The following is a 17,607-nucleotide window of genomic DNA, read 5'->3' as shown; positions in this document are numbered from 1 at the left end:
TATATTTTTGTAAACTTAACCAATAAAGTGAACTTTAAATATGAATCACAGTTGTCATTCTTTCTTACTATCAAATATTATATAATAATATAATTATATAAATGTTACAGAAACAATATTAGTGGTACTATATAGTCTCTTTAACAGTAGTATAAGAATCATTCAACAAACAAAAGAAATAGAAAGTTTTGAAAAAATAATTTAAAATGATCTACTAGTATCTGCCAGAATACTGACAGAATATTTTATAAGCAAGCCTTTTACTGAGTTCTTGCACATGTTACTGGCAGAATAACTAATAAGAAACACAGACATGCTTTCGCATTTTTATAATACATGGACAAAAACTTAAAACATAACATCCATCCACTGTCTGATTATTCTTATCTTGGTGGGGGTTACAGGGAGCCCGAGTCTAAATCAGAAGCAACAGATACATGACAGCATAAATTCCCTGGAAAGGATCCAGGGCGTCACTACGAATAAAAACTGGGTAACATGTGGAGAACAAGCAGAAAAGAGCACAGAAAGCGCTCCTTTTTATAATCAAACTTAGCGCCAAAATTCTGAAAGGCAGTGAAGCTAACAGCCATGTCATTGGGTTAGTATTCATATTTACTTGGTTTGCTTTACTATAGCATTATAACCAGTGTAAGAGAATAACATTAAACAATGCAGCAGAAATGAATTACCAATAAACTGCTTTTTGGTCTTTACAGTAAAATACAACACTAAACTTGCATTTGAACTGACTGTATTAGTAAATGAGTCAGTAAAAATATTTCAAGACATGGGAATACAATCAATACAGACGTTTTAATCATTTCCTTACCGACACTGTAAAGCTGTGGGAAGCAAAGCCTAACCTAGTAGATAGGTAAGAAAGGCACAAAACATTTCTCAATAAGATGCTTATTATCCTCTGGTCATTATCAATTTTTAAAAAGTCATATTTCTGAACGGAAAACCCTCCATTAAATCTAAATATTGTATATGACTTATTATGTGAGCACAGATATTGCTAAATCTCTAACCCGACACTATAAAATACCAGAAATTATACAGTAAAATCAAGCCATGACTTATCTGTGGGAGAAATTAAACGTGAGTATATATGATAAGTGGGTTTAGAATGTTATGTTATGCTACAATAGTAGGAAAAAAGCTCATTTGAAGTGTGTTTGTCAGCAAAGATGGAAAAAAGTACATTTTATTGTAAGAAAATATATTCTCATATGATTGAAAGTAGATTTCCAGTGATCAACTGGTACCTGTCCAGAATCAAGCTGTGCATCTCTTGGGAAGGCTGAACTGAATAAATGTTGAGGAACTAGGGCAAAAGAATCAAACTCATGCCCAGTGAGCTGGATCCATGCCCTTGGATCTTTAAATATGGCATGCTTCAGCATTATTCAGAACCTGTTACAAACGGCCTGTCTTCAAAGTGTGTTTCATATAAACAGTTGTGCTTGAAAGTTTGTGAATCCTTTAGAATTTTCTTTATTTCTGCATAAATATGACCTAAAACATCATTAGATTTTCAATCAAGTCCTAAAAGTAGATAAAGAGAAACCAGTTAAACAAATGAGACAAAAATATTATACTTGGTCATTTATTTATTGAGGCAAATGATCGAATATTACATATTTGTGAGTGGCAAAAGTATGTGAACCTCTAGGATTAGCAGTTAGTGTGAAGGTGAAATTAGAGTCTGATGTTTTCAATCAGGGGCAGCACGATGGCACAGTGGTAGCACTGCTGCCTCGCAGTTAGGAGACCCGGGTTCGCTTCCTGGGTCCTCCCTGTGTGGAGTTTGCATGTTCTCCCCGTGTCTGCGTGGGTTTCCTCCGGGCACCCCGGTTTCCTCCCACAGTCCAAAGACATGCAGGTTAGGTGGATTGGCGATTCTAAATTGGCCCTAGTGTGTGCTTGGTGTGTGGGTGTGTTTGTGTGTGTCCTGCGGTGGGTTGGCACCCTGTCCAGGATTGGTTCCTGCCTTGTGCCCTGTGTTGGCTGGGATTGGCTCCAGCAGACCCCTGTGACCCTGTGTTCGGATTCAGCGGGTTGGAAAATGGATGGATGTATGGATGTTTTCAATCACTGGGATGACAATCAGGTGTGAGTGGGCACCCTGTGTTATTTAAAGAACAGGGATCTATCAAAGTCTGCTCTTCACAAGTGTGTCATGGCACGAACAAAGGAGATTTCTGAGGACCTCAGAAAAAAAGTTGTTAATGCTCACCAGGCTGGAAAAAACCATCTCTAAAGAGTTTGGACTCCACCAATCCATAGTTACACAGATTGTGTACAAATGGAGGAAATTCAAGACCATTGTTACCCTCCCCAGGAGTGGTCGACCAACAAAGATCACTCCAAGAGCAAGGCGTGTAATAGTCGGCAAGGTCACAAAGGACCCCAGGGTAACTTCTAAGCAACTGAAGGCCTCTCTCACATTGGCTAATGTTCAAGTTCATGAGTCCACCATCAGGAGAACAATGAACAACAATGGTGTGCATGGCAGGGTTGCAAGGAGAAAGCCACTGCTCTCCAAAAAAAACATTGCTGCTCATCTGCAGTTTGCTAAAGATCACTTGGACAAACCAGAAGGCTATTGGAAGAATGTTTTGTGGATGGATGAGACCAAAATAGAACTTTTTGGTTTAAATAAAAAGCGTTATGTTTGGAGAAAGGGAAACACTGCATTCCAGCATAAGAACATTATCCCATTTGTGAAACATGGTGGTGGTAGTATCATGGTTTGGGCCTGCTTTGCTGCATCTGGGCCAGGACGGCTTGCCTTCATTGATGGAACAATGAATTATGAATATCAGGGAATTCTAAAGGAAAATGTCAGGACATCTGTCCATGAACTGAATCTCAAGAGAAGGTGGGTCATGCAGCAAGGGAATAACCCTAAGCACACAAGTCGTTCTACCAAAGAATGGTTAAAGAAGAATAAAGTTAATGTTTTGGAATGACCAAGCCAACCATAAGTTATTAGTGCGCCAACCAACTTTTCGGTAGCTAACCTATGCCCTAGGCAAATGTCTAATTCACCTTAATAGTGGCGCTGGACCTGCCTGGAGTTAGAATGGAAATTGGTACCCGTAATGACCCAACAAGAAAAAGTGAAAAAAAAAGGTATCACGCTACACTTCCATAAACAGCTTTAGTGTTTTAACATGATACCAAAGATGTGACAGCCTCATAAAGGAGATGCTTGCTCTACTTCAAACATGCTTAACAGTTAGTTTAGGCTATTTTCACATTTTAATAAGCAATTATCTAACCTTTGTCAAATAATGCAGGAAAACAAAACAAAATTAAGTATACTGTCTGATAATTCAACAAAAAAATTCAATGGAATGTACATCAACTTAAAACTTTTTGGTATACAGTACAGGCCAAAAGTTTGGACACACCTCCTCATTCAATGTGTTTTCTTTATTTTCATGACCATTTATATTGGTAGATTCTCACTCAAGGCATCAAAACTATGAATGAACACATGTGGAGTTATGTACTTAACAAAAAAAGGTAAAATAACTGAAAACATGTTTTATATTCTAGTTTCTTCAAAATAGCCACCCTTTGCTCTGATTACTGCTTTGCACACTCTTGTGTGCTTCTCTTCAACAGGTAGTCACCTGAAATGGTTTTCACTTCACAGGTGTGCCTTATGAGGGGTTATTTAGTGGAATTTCTTGCTTTACCAATGGGGTTGGGACCAGCAGTTGTGTTGTGCAGAAGTCAGGTTAGTTGGACGATCATTTATTTTTCAACAGGACAATGACCCCAAACACACCTCCAGGCTGTGTAAGGGCTATTTTACCAAGAAGGTGAGTGATGGAGTGCTGTAAATGGTCATGAAAATAAAGAAAACACATTGAATGAGGAGGTGTGTCCAAACCTTTGGCCTGTACTGTATATAATTAACTATTTCGCCAAAAAAAGTTCTTTCCTGGTTTCCTTCCATTTACATACTTTTGCCTGGATAGGTTATAGCCTCTCATGGTCCTGAGTTGGATGAAGCAGGCTTGAGATTGGTATATCACTACTTGATCATTTGGACTCAGATATAGGCTATTAAAAAACAAACTTTTTCAAAATTTGTTAATTAAAAAATTGATTATGAAATAGCAATATGACAAATAATTTTATAGTAGTGTACAGTTTTATAAGTGTTTGCTAAAAACTCTTCATATAATGTAGCTTCAATAAAAGCAGGTTTAGTGCCAATAAATAGTTAAACTTTAAATGACCTTTCAAATACTTGAGAAATATTGTGTACATACTCACCATTCCCCACGCCCCTACTTGCCAAGACGCACATTCTGCCAGTTCACAGGCACCTACAGACTCTGGCTTGGTGTTTGAACTGCAGAAGTTATCTGTCAAACGTTCTTCATTTAAACTACACCAAATCTGTCGATGCTTCACACCCTTGCCACACGTAACAAGGCACTGTAAAGTTGGAAATGATATGTTACCATTTAGTCTTTAAAAGTAAAGTAAAAAGTCTGCTGGTTTTGAATGTCACTGCAGAAATGCCCATGTCCTACAATGAAAAATGATACATTTCACGTCCTGCTTTTTTAATGATTAGTCTTCACATAAGACATGCTGGTTTAAAAAAAAAAAAGTTTTCAGGTTTCCCGGTCTGTCTGTGAAAATCAGGACTCGAACAGGAAATGTCTGCTCTTGTATCTGATTGAGTGACTAAGGACTGTGCTATTATTTTCTACCATTTATCTGTCCTTCATATGCTGCAGCACTTATCATTTTCTGCAGTGAATAAAAATGTGACATTTGACAAGAAAATTTCATTTTAACAGATTCTTTCAACATTCTTTCAACAGTTTGAAACACAGTGTGGAAATAGGTTTTTTAATATTTCTAATGATAGGAGAAAAATGTAAGAAAGAAGCCATACTTTAAAAATGAAGGAGAACAATCCTATTTAGCAAAAATAACTATTTAATTTACAAAATGCTACCAGTATACAGTATGCTAATAAATATTCTTCATCATGAAGAACAGAAATGGGTGTTTTTTCTTACCTACTCTGGCCCTCTTCTCCTTTTTTCTGTCCTAGCTTTTTTTCCTCCAATCCCCCCATCCCAATTACATGCTACCTGCTCTTTCATTTTCAGTTGCACACCTGATGAAAGATAAACAGCCAAAACACTGTGTCTTTAACCTTCTTTCCTTTTCAGCAGCTTGGAAATAATATTTAACTTTTTCCAGTACAGAAATTATGCAGAGCAAGCAAATACATAATGAATGCGTTTTGTAAGGTAAGCTAATCTAGAAGAGTATAAATGATAAAAAAAAAAATGTAAAGAGTCAATATTAAATTCATTCCTTTTATGCTAAATAGAAATGTATTGTCATTGAAATGCTTGAAGTGTTCTTATTTCTTGACCCGAGGCACTGATAGTTTGCCAATCAACCACTGCTACATCTGTTTTTTCTGTCCTATTCCAAAGAATGGATGTTGCAAGTTGGGCTTATTTGAAACCCCATCTCAGTAAGTGCAGATTTCTGCCTTGTGTCCTGCAATGTAATAAATGGATAGATTAGTCTGTAATTTGGCAAAAAATATAATAGGATGCTCTACTGAAAATGTTCAAAACACAATACTTGTTATGCATAGCAATGCATTTCCATTGCCAAAATTGTATTTTTGACAGTGTTTTGAATGATTTCATTTCATGTTGAAACACCAAAAAGTTCAGTGTTAAAGCTTGGCAACTGAGATGCCTGATGTACCTTCCACTTTGAGGCAGCAGTAGTGGTGACTGTGCCATGACTCTCTTTTGAGTTTTATAGAAATTGAATAATGGAACTGTTCATGGAGTATACTAGTTTTTAGTCTGCATATATGTTCATCACATTCTCATCTTCCACTGCAGCAAAAGCAAATCACCAAAGTAAGACAGCACTACATCTAAAGATAATGACCATTCTAACATTAATCTATAGGGAGAAAGAATATACAGCCCCAAAATGTGGGATTTGCATACTTGGCATGGAAATGAAAACACACAATTGCTTAAAAACAGTGGCTGTTTATAACGTGGGACACCCCCCTCCAACCCAAATATTTTAAAAACTCTATTTAAACTATTTGGGTAATGCAAAACAATCATGAAATACATTTATTTGCAAAATCTGCCTGGTGTCAAAGCATGTCAACATCCATTAAAAATTCGTTCCAACTTGTATTTGTTTAATTTCTGTGCGACAAAAAAAAAAAATCTGTGTGAATACCTTCATATGAAGGACACTGACCAAATGAGACTGTATGTAAGTCCTTGATCTTTTGGCAAGCAGGTGACCAGAGGCTGCCCTTTAATTGGTTGCTGTCAGATTTATTGGCAGTTAATTACATAGTATTGCTTTAGGTTTTTTAATCTAATGTGATTGGACAATTATTGATACGCTATGTCATGTTGACTTCAATGCTTCACAGTTCTCACACGCCTTTAACGTTACATAACTACAGACAAGCAAGCGTGACTGGGTGTTGTAATGGCAGATACACCTGTGACACTTCTCAGTGTAAACTTTCATTTTAAAACAAATGTTTCTGATGGCTCTCTGCGTAAAAACAAAGCAGTATGCACACACTGCAATGAAGAGCTGGCCATGCTAACATTTGCAGAATTCAATAAACTGGCTGGAGAAACTATTGGAATCTTGCAGGTGAGTTATTAGCTTCCAAACGTGTGCTTATGGAATATAGTGTTGTTGTTTTTGTAATTATTGAAGTGATGGTAAAGTATTGCGTTATTAAGCCAAGTATTAATACAGAAAGGTCAGGGGCCTCATGTATAAACGGTGTGCACGCACAGAAATGTTACGTAAGAACTTTTCCACCTTCAAATCGCGATTGTATAAAACCTACACTTGGCGTAAAGCCACGCACTTTTCCACGGTACCTCATACCTTGTCGTACGCAAGTTCTCCGCTCGGTTTTGCAGACTGGCGGCACCAAGCGTCAAAGCAATGCTACTCTTCCTGTGTGGTTACTCCTTATTTGCCTGACACGGCTTTAGAAATACACTGAAACTAACCGCATATTGTTTATTAGTGTAATGCATCTGATTGTAATTAACTTGTAACAATATAATAGTCCAGGGAATAGCCATAGTATTCCAAATACCATAACTGCTTTAGCTTTGTTACTCTCACTGCACCTTCTTTTTTTTTCAGCTGCTCCCGTTAGGAGTTGCCACAGCGGATCATCTTTTTCCATATTATTCTCACTGCACAACTCGTAGTATTTATATCACTGTATCTGAGTGTGAATCAGAGCAGCAGCTGATTGGAAAGAGAATTATCGGTATACAGCTTCAAGCACACACTATCTCAGCCACGGCAAAACGTTTCAAAGACTTTCCTGTACAGACCTTTACAGTTCAGAAACACTTTCATCCCAATAACTTTAAACGCACTTAATCAATTGCTCCTTGTAGAACGGTTTGTACTTATAAGTACAATCACCCCGCTGTAAACTTGCACTACAGTTATAATATCTCACAACCTGAGCCACTTTATAAAGCGCGTATTTACATATGATGACGATATCATTTTTAAGATGAAATGCAGCAAAATATGTTTATTATATTATACAGATTAAACTTTAACTTCATTTAAATAATCTATATTCTTCACTGGGACTGCCATGAAGGTTAGAATAATTAAACATGTACTATGAAGATATTTCAAAGTTCCTTAAACGATTTGAAGAATCGACACTCTAAGCTTACAGATGGCTTAACGTCCATTACAGAGCTAATTGTGTGGCGATCGGTTACTTGAAGAAAGAAAAGCAAGGACTGCAGGGGTGGCTACGCCAATATATATTGAATATAAAACAGAAAGAGAAAATAACAACACAGCTAAAAATGCAGCGACAAATTTCAGCAAAAGTTAAATGCTTGTGTCATGAGCACGAGGCGGCTATGCAGTGTCCGCAACGGACGTAGCCATCCACCGTGCATAAACTACCTTACTGACATTGGCGGGCGAAGGAGCCACCGATTCTTCCTCTGCCCAGGGGCACCACAAGCCTAGAGCCGCCCCTGAGTACTGCTGCAATAAATTATTTCATCAAAGGTTACACACAATCACTGCACCGTGAAACCCATGTTTAATAACGTGCCTTAACTCCTATCATCAGTATTTTAGTTATTCAGCGAGCTGTAATATCATGAATGTCATGGATTCTGTGTCCAGTTGGAGAAAGAGAACCAGTTTAAGAAGCAAGTAGTGATTCACACACATAGAGCACATAGAAGATCACATACAAAATAAAGCATTTAACGTGCTACTTTAATTACGATGTGATTTGAGAAACTGGTTAATTAAATGATTTTAAGATGAAGTTTATGATGTTCTACTTTAATGACAAAATAAACTACATGATTAAAGTGGAAATTTTGAGATTGAAGTTGACATTTCGTGCTTTTTCCCCACTGTGTACCTGTTTTTTTCTCTGTACCCTAATTAGCTTTCATATGACACTCAGACAGTGGGCTACAACTTGCCTTTTCACGGTGACTTTGATATGTGACTTCTTTTTTATTTCTGGCACTGTGCAATTTTGTGAACGTGAGCTTTCAAGTTTCTCCAACACGCTATGTCACTCGATCAACTTCCTTTTGTTGATTATACCACGGTTTAATTAAACAAATAGTATGTTTTTCCTTTGCCTCCACTTGGTATTTGCTGAAATTCTTATATTTTCCCCTGTGCTTTTCCCATTGTCTTTTCATAGAAGGCTGAGCTTAAGGGCGATTTATATTGATTTCCATATTCAAAGAGGCGTAATTCTGGGAGGCGTTGGGGCGTTACATAAAGCGCGTGCACAAGCATTACTTTTCACGCTGATCGGGATTTATGTAGCGGAAGAACGTGGAAGTTGGAGTACGCACAGATTCCTGCATCTGGATTTTTCTGTGCGTAAGCACATTTCGGCTTTTGTGCTTACGCCATGTTATAGTGCGAGTTCTACGCACGGTGTTATACATGAGGCCCCAGGTCTTTGTGTGTGTATTACTTGCAAGGAGATTAGTCCCTGAGATTTTTAAATTCCTCAGTTTTTAATGCTGCTTTTGGATTATTTATTAATTATTATTATTATTAAGTGATCACTTCTCCAAGCCATGCATTAAAAAAGCTGAGAATTCTGTGGTGCCTAAACATGTAATGTAACAACGGTTACCTCGATAACAAAAGGCCTTCTTTAACTAGGCAGTGTACAGCTCCTGCAAATACAAGCATTCAAAATAGCCACGACGAAAAATCACAGAGGCAATTCAGTGCTGTGTTAAGTAATGTTATTTATTACATAAGATTGAAATTAAATATTAACAAATACAAACAAGCAAAATTATATTCATACAGCCTGATAAAAGACTTGGGATGTTGTGATTCGGGTGGTTTGTTATTCTTGCAATCATTTCAAAATCAGATATTTGAGGTTGAGATTTTGTTCCAATGTGCATTGTGTAGCTGCCTTTTATTCTCTTTTTCATATTGTGCAGAAAAATTTGCAGAATTAGCTTTTTCTAGTATTCTTAGTTTTTCTTTCAGCATAAACTGACACAGTTTCTCACATGCCTGCTAAGAACTATTTGTTGCACCGGCAATCAAAGATACAATTTCCTATGACCGCTATCAGACTGGACAAAGGCAGGACCATAACAACAGACAGCTTCTTCACAACATTGCTGTGCAGACTGCTACAATTTGTACTTCTGAGCAGGCATCAATCACAGTACCAACTGTGGTCATCGCTGTTCTTGTGAAAAGAATGGAGATAAACGGCAACAACTCAGAGAGGGGCAGACATGTTCATTGTACCATGTGAATGTCACTGAGAGAATAAAAATGAATAATAAAAAAAGTGCTAACTTTTACAAGCAGCCAAAATTTACACCAAATGTTACAGACTCAAATCAAATGTATGTTTTTATTATATTATAGTAATAATAATCACTACTCAAACCTACAACATTTTGGTTATAAGGCAGCAGCTCATACCTCATCACCATCCAGGAATACGTATTAGCTCTCTTTTGATTGGCACTTGAACTTGGGGTTGTAACTCATTGACAGCAACAAGTAAATTTAATTATTATTATTTTTTTTTTTACTTTGGTTATACAGTAGAGTCTCGCTTATCCGACATAAATAGGCCGGCAGAACGTCGGATAAGCAAAAATGTTGGATAATAGGAGGTGTTAAAAAAAAACCCTATTAAAAGTGAAGCTATGTTATAATTTTACACATTACGAACCTCGGTTCACGAACGTCTCTGGACACGTACAAATCGGGTTATGACCAAAACGTTCGCCAAACTTTTTAATCTGTTCCTGACCACACACTAGGTATAAGAACGAGGCAGTTTCTCTTTCGGTTTGTGCGTGCCGATGATTTCCGCATGTGTAAAGTCTCTCTCTGTGCAGCAACAGAGAGAGAGCGCGAGAGAGAGACACAGACAGACACACATGCGTGAGAAAGAGAAACACATGCACACACACACACGCGTGTGCGCGAGAGAGACACAGGCGCACACACACATGCACGGGAGAGACACAGGCGTACACACACGCGAGCGAAAGAGACATACACACACACGCCAGACAGGGCTGGCCACATAATCCACTGTAATTATGTTTTACAACAAAACAACAGAAAAATGTAAATGAAAAAATGAACTTAGCAACTAAAAATAGACTACGCTCATGCTTGCAACTTGAATTTCTTGTTGCCGATTGATGCGTTTTTTTTTTTGTGGTGGGACTTTGGATAATACAGAATGTTGGATAAGGAAGGTTGGATAAGCAAAACTCTACTGTATTCTTGAATAAAAGCACACATGTTTATCTAATATTTGGACTAAAGTCTTCACACATTATACACTGCATGTTGTTATTAGTATAACATGGAAAAAAATTCTGCTTTAGGTATTTGTTCAGCATTTCTTGCCTTGAATTTCCTTTCATCCTACACTTACCCAGATCTTTGTAGACAAGGAACACACATGAAATGCATGAATTCCAAATAATGATATACTGTATCACTTTGTATTTACCCTATACAACTCCAGGTACCTCACATGTAGATAAGGTTCCTTGGCTAAAGCTGGGAGGACTTTTTACCCGAGCTGAGCTCTGTCAAGGGATGGGACAGCAAGCTGTTTGCTGCTTTTACAAAACAAAAGATGCTGATGGAAAGGTAAAAAGGAATTTAAGTTGGGTTGGGATTATGAATTTTTTTGTAGGCTTCAGGGAATCTATTGTTAAGTATTTTTTATATCGCATTATTATCTTCAGTGGACATTTTTGCTTGGAAAAATATTGTTATAATGAAATGAATATTTTGTTAAAACAAAATTGGTTTAACATGATGAACGTTTGTATGCATGCCCGCAAAATTTTTCATTATTCTGAAAATTTTGTTACTTCAATATTCACTATAACAGGATTTGACCTGTATAACATGATTTTACACTTGCATGTACATTACGCTTATAGACTAGTGTGGTAAAAATCAAAACTAAAATAGCAAAAAATGTGGTTTGTTTTAGTTTTAGTTACAGTATTTTATTATTTGTGTTTAGTTCCAGTTTTCAGACATATTTTCATTTTTGTTTTACCTTTAGTTAAGAAAATGATTATTTTTCCATTAACATCATGTTACATTTTGGCTTTTATTAGCGGGTATAACACTAGAATTAAGAAGAGAGCTTTTATTAGAATTTTGGAATGTGAATTAAACATGCATTTTGTTTAGCTTGTTTTTGTCAATGCCATATATATTATACTAGCAAAATAACTGCGCTTCACAGTGGAGAAGTAGTGTGTTAAAGAAGTAATGAAAAAGAAAAGGAAACATTTTGAAAATAATGTAACAATGATTTTCAATGTAATTGTTTTGCCACTGTTATGAGTGTTGCTGTCATATATATATATATATATATATATATATATATATATATATATACACACACACACATAAACATACATACATACATATGTACATATATACATACATATATACATATCTACACACACACATACATATATATATACATACACACACATATAAATATATATACACATATACATATACATATACATACATATACACATATATATATACACATACATACAGTGGTGTGAAAAACTATTTCCCCCTTCCTGATTTCTTATTCTTTTGCATGTTTGTCACACAAAATGTTTCTGATCATCAAACACATTTAACCATTAGTCAAATATAACACAAGTAAACACAAAATGCAGTTTTTAAATGATGGTTTTATTATTTAGGAAGAAAAAATCCAAACCTACATGGCCCTGTGTGAAAAAGTAATTGCCCCTTGTTAAAAATACCCTAACTGTGGTGTATCACACCTGAGTTCAATTTCCGTAGCCACCCCCAGGCCTGATTACTGCCACACCTGTTTCAATCAAGAAATCACTTAAATAGGAGCTGCCTGACACAGAGAAGTAGACCAAAAGCACCTCAAAAGCTAAACATCATGCCAAGATCCAAAGAAATTCAGGAACAAATGAGAACAGAAGTAATTGAGATCTATCAGTCTTGTAAAGGTTATAAAGCCATTTCTAAAGCTTTGGGACTCCAGCGAACCACAGTGAGAGCCATTATCCACAAATGGCAAAAACACGGAACAGTGGTGAACCTTCCCAGGAGTGGCGGCCGACCAAAATTACCCCAAGGCGCAGAGGCGACTCATCCGAGAGGTCACAAAGACCCCAGGACAACGTCTAAAGAACTGCAGGCCTCACTTGCCTCAATTAAGTGTTCACGACTCCACCATAAGAAAGAGACTGGGCAAAAGCGGCCTGCATGGCAGATTTCCAAGGCAAAACCACTGTTAAGCAAAAGAACATTAGGGCTCGTCTCAATTTTGCTAAGAAACATCTCAATGATTGCCAAGACTTTTGGGAAAATACCTTGTGGACTGATGAGACAAAAGTTGAACTTTTTAGAAGGCAAATGTCCCGTTACATCTGGCGTAAAAGGAACACAGCATTTCAGAAGAAGAACATCATACCAACAGTAAAATATGGTGGTGGTAGTGTGATGGTCTGGGGTTGTTTTGCTGTTTCAGGACCTGGAAGGCTTGCTGTGATAGATGGAACCATGAATTCTACTGTCTTCCAAAAAATCCTGAAGGAGAATGTCCGGCCATCTGTTCGTCAACTCAAGCTGAATCGATCTTGGGTGCTGCAACAGGACAATGACCCAAAACACACCAGCAAATCCACCTCTGAATGGCTGAAGAAAAATAAAATGAAGACTTTGGAGTGGCCTAGTCAGAGTCCTGACCTGAATCCAATTGAGATGCTATGGCATGACCTTAAAAAGGCGGTTCGTGCTAGAAAACCCTCAAATAAAGCTGAATTACAACAATTCTGCAAAGATGAGTGGGCCAAAATTCCTCCAGAGCGCTGTAAAAGACTCATTGCAAGTTATCGCAAACGCTTGATTGCAGTTATTGCTGCTAAGGGTGGCCCAACCAATTATTAGGTTCAGGGGGCAATCACTTTTTCACACAGGGCCATGTAGGTTTGGATTTTTTTCTCCTAAATAATAAAACCATCATTTAAAAACTGCATTTTGTGTTTACTTGTGTTATATTTGACTAATGGTGAAATGTGTTTGATGATCAGAAGCATTTTGTGTGACAAACATGCAAAAGAATAAGAAATCAGGAAGGGGGCAAATAGTTTTTCACACCACTGTATATACATATATATATATACACACATACATCCACATATACTGTATCTATACTAATAAAAGGCAAAGCCCTCACTCACTAACTCACTCACTCACTCACTCATCACTAATTCTCCAACTTCCCGTGTAGGTAGAAGGCTGAAATTTGGCAGGCTCATTCCTCACAGCTTACTTACAAAAGTTGGACAGGTTTCATTTCGAAATTCTACGCCTAATAGTCATAACTGGAAGGTATTTTTCTCCATTAACTGTAATGGAGTAGAGCTGCAAAGACGTAGGGGGAGTTTAGTGTGACATCATCACGCCTCTCACGTAATCCGTGAACTGACTGTCAAGCAGATGCGTAGAAAACCAGGAAGACCTCCAAAAAGCGCTTAAGAAAACATGCATTATATAATTGAGAAGGCAGCGAAACAATAAGAAGCGAGCAAGTGGCATATACTACCATATTCATGAGTGCTGCTACCTCGGAAAGAAAGCAAGGTGTAAACCTAAACTTTAAATTAAGTTCATAGACAGGCTACCGCTGGCGTTTCACATGCCCACAGGTAATGCGGGATACAAGTTTAATGAGAGGGCCTTGGGATATAAGCGAGAGTTTTGATCACTTTGTAACTAAGTTAAAATTGTAGGTGAAGGGGTGTGCTTATGCAAATTCGAGACTGTGTTTGTGGGGATTGACAGTTAAAGGCGGGTGGGGAGTCACGTCATCATCTCCCCTCCCATTTACCTCAAGTTAATACACACGCTGTCTCTAGAGTTTCAACACACTGAATCCTCCAGGCACTACTTACAAAAGGTCACATTGACAAGCGTGTTACGCTATTTTTAAAATCTTTCCTTTTCTTAGCACAAGCACAGCTGAGAAGCTTCGATGCATGTGCTCCATAGCGCGTTGAAAAATAATGCATTTAATCACACTTTGCATTACAAGCAAAGGGGAGCTTTTGTCAATGCATGATTTCCTGGTACACGATTACATTGATCAAGCGCATCCCGATTCATTTTACCCTCGCACCACCTTAGTTTGAGAAGAAGCATGAAAAAATATGAGGTTAACACAGAAAAACAGATCACCAATTCAAGCTTTATGAATAATCGATTAAGCCATCAATAATTGTTTTGGTAAAGCCATCCTCCTTCCATTTTATAATTTTTCCGCCACTAGCCATGATTAAATGAGCGGTAAAAAGTAAGAGCGGCGAGGGTGACTTATTTAGGCAGGAATATATATGATAGCAACACTCATGACAATGTCAATCATGTTACGTTATTATTAAAATGTTTCCTTTTCTTTTTCATTACTTCTTTAACACACTACTTCTCTGCTGCGGTAGCGGGTATTTTGCTATATATATAATATATGAATGACCTCCAAAGGCTGAGACTTTTGATATCATGAGCGTGTCTGCAAAACTGTGGTCTCCTGCCCAGCAAAAGTCGAGCAGCCAGCGCGTGCATAGCTGTGCCGGCCTTTGAGGCGCTGACTGCGCTTCTGCCTTAAGTCAAAGTGAGCACTTTTAATTTTTTTCATCCTCCCCCTGAGCTATAGCCCAGACAAGTGCAAACACGGGACCCCTTTTCTACACCACGGCAAAATAATATTAAGGCGATTCACACTTTCTTTTGCACGTATCGATTATCAGGTCCTCAGCTCGGATTATGCACACGCGCATACAGTGGAGGACTCACAGTGCCATCACAGCCGATTAATGGCGGGGCGTCTCACCAGTCTACACAAGACCCACCGCGACTGTCGCCAAAAGGCGATCATAACGTCAGCGAACACATCTCTCTATACTATATAAAAGAAAAAGGCAACTTTCCTTTCTTTACACCTTTTTTCCTTTTATCCCAAACCAAAGCCTTTCTCTCTTAACACGGCAGAGGACACAAAAATAATTTTCTTTAATTGCGGTAAGGCACATTACCAGAGGCACAAATTTGAGCGTTCACATAGAAAATGTAATTTCTATACCACAGCCGTCGTGTAGCGCCTTTCAAAAGGGATCTACTACCGAGAGATGATCCATATACATTTTAGCTGCTGTTAGTTACTTACCTTTTGTGTTACACAGTCTTTAAAATGTAGTTTACCCGCAACCACTCCAGTAGTGCTCAATGTACCTGTACTTCTTAAAGCGTTAATGTTTTACTGTTTAATAACTTATAGACTATATTTCATTATTTTTCCCTTGCACTCAGTGACCAAAGCTATACACACACATATAGACACATACAAACATACACACAAGTATATGTATATATATATATACACACACACACCCCTATCTAGATTATATATATATATATATATATACACACACACACACACACACACACACACAACATACATACATACATACATACATATAATTTGTGTGTGTAGATATGTATATAGATATGTAGATATGAAAATATGTATGTGTATATATATGTATATTATATATATATGTATGTATGTGTGTATGTGTGTGTGTATATATATATGACAGCAGCAATCAAGCTGTGAGAAAACAGTAAAAAGGAGGCGTGTCAGGCGTTGTGGTACATTTTCTGATGCAGCTACGAAAACAACTTTGTGGCGCTGCCACCAAATACACAAAACAATTACTTTGACAATCATGTTACATTATTTTTAAAATGTTTCCTTTTCTTTTTCATAACTTCTTTAACACATGACATCGCTGCGAAGTGCGGGTATTTTGCTATATATATATATATATATATATATATATTTATATATATATATATATATATATATATATATATCACAGCGACACTCATAACAGTGACAAAACAATTACATTGACGATCATGTTACGTTATTTTCAAAATGTTTCCTTTTCTTACTCTTTCCTTCTTTAACACACTACTTCTCCGCTGCCAAGCGCGGGTATTTATATATATATATATATATATATATAGATAGATAGATAGATAGATAGATAGATAGATAGATAGATAGATAGATATGAGAACAACATAGATAGATAGATAGATAGATAGATAGATAGATAGATAGATAGATAGATAGATAGATAGATATGAGAATAACACTCATATCAATGACAAAACAATTACATTAACAATCATGTTACGTTATTTTTAAAATTTTTCCTTTTCTTTTTCGTACCTTCTTTAAAACACTACTTCTCCGCTGCGAAGCGCGGGTATTCTGCTAGTATATATATACACATATCTACATATATACGCACATACGTATACATACATACATATATATATATATATACACACACATACATATATATACACATACACACACACATATATAAACATATACATACATATACACATATACATATACATTGTGGACTCTGGCCCGGACAAAGACAGACGGACAGCGTTATTTTCACCCAACACACGTTTATTTACAATTATTTAATATTTACAATTCAGTGGACTTCCCAGTGCCTCCAGCACCGTTCCCCCAAAGTCCAGGCCTCACAGTCCTTTGTGCCTTTCTCCTGGCCGCCTCCAGTCCTCTCTCTAGCTCCGTTCTCTTCCACCCGACTTCCGCCATCGACTGAAGGGAGGCGGCCCCTTAAATAGGAACCTGGATGGGCTCCAGCTGCTTCCCGGCACTCCACCGTAGACACGCCCCAGTGTGGCAGAAGTGCCGGCTGCGCACCCGGAAGCCATCCGGGTGTCCCCTGTCGTCTTCCCCCCAGCACTTCCTGGTGTGGCGGAAGTGCTGGGCTCCAGGGATATCCAGGCACCGGAGCACCGCCTGGCGGTGGCCACGGTCCCTACAGGGCTGGGCTTCAAGCCCTTTACCTGTGGCCCCCAACATAACCAGGGCGG

The 17,607-nt window shown here is 37.7% G+C and overlaps 1 protein-coding gene across 2 annotated transcripts in view; it reads right to left on the bottom strand.

Annotated features, from left to right (window-relative positions):
* The window catches only part of LOC120533851 (A disintegrin and metalloproteinase with thrombospondin motifs 20-like), a 423,413-nt gene that overhangs the window by 121,490 nt on the left and 284,316 nt on the right, over nt 1–17,607 (bottom strand). For both annotated transcript variants that reach the window (XM_039760893.1, XM_039760894.1), the window contains exon 22: nt 4,300–4,464. In XM_039760893.1, coding sequence (XP_039616827.1) covers nt 4,300–4,464 — 165 coding nt within the window. The remainder of the gene's footprint in view (nt 1–4,299; nt 4,465–17,607) is intronic.

The sequence above is a fragment of the Polypterus senegalus genome, chromosome 8, assembly GCF_016835505.1.
Source record: "Polypterus senegalus isolate Bchr_013 chromosome 8, ASM1683550v1, whole genome shotgun sequence".
NCBI lineage: Eukaryota > Metazoa > Chordata > Cladistia > Polypteriformes > Polypteridae > Polypterus > Polypterus senegalus.
The sequence above is the reverse complement of the archived record's forward strand: the minus strand, read 5'-3'. Positions and strand labels throughout refer to the sequence as shown.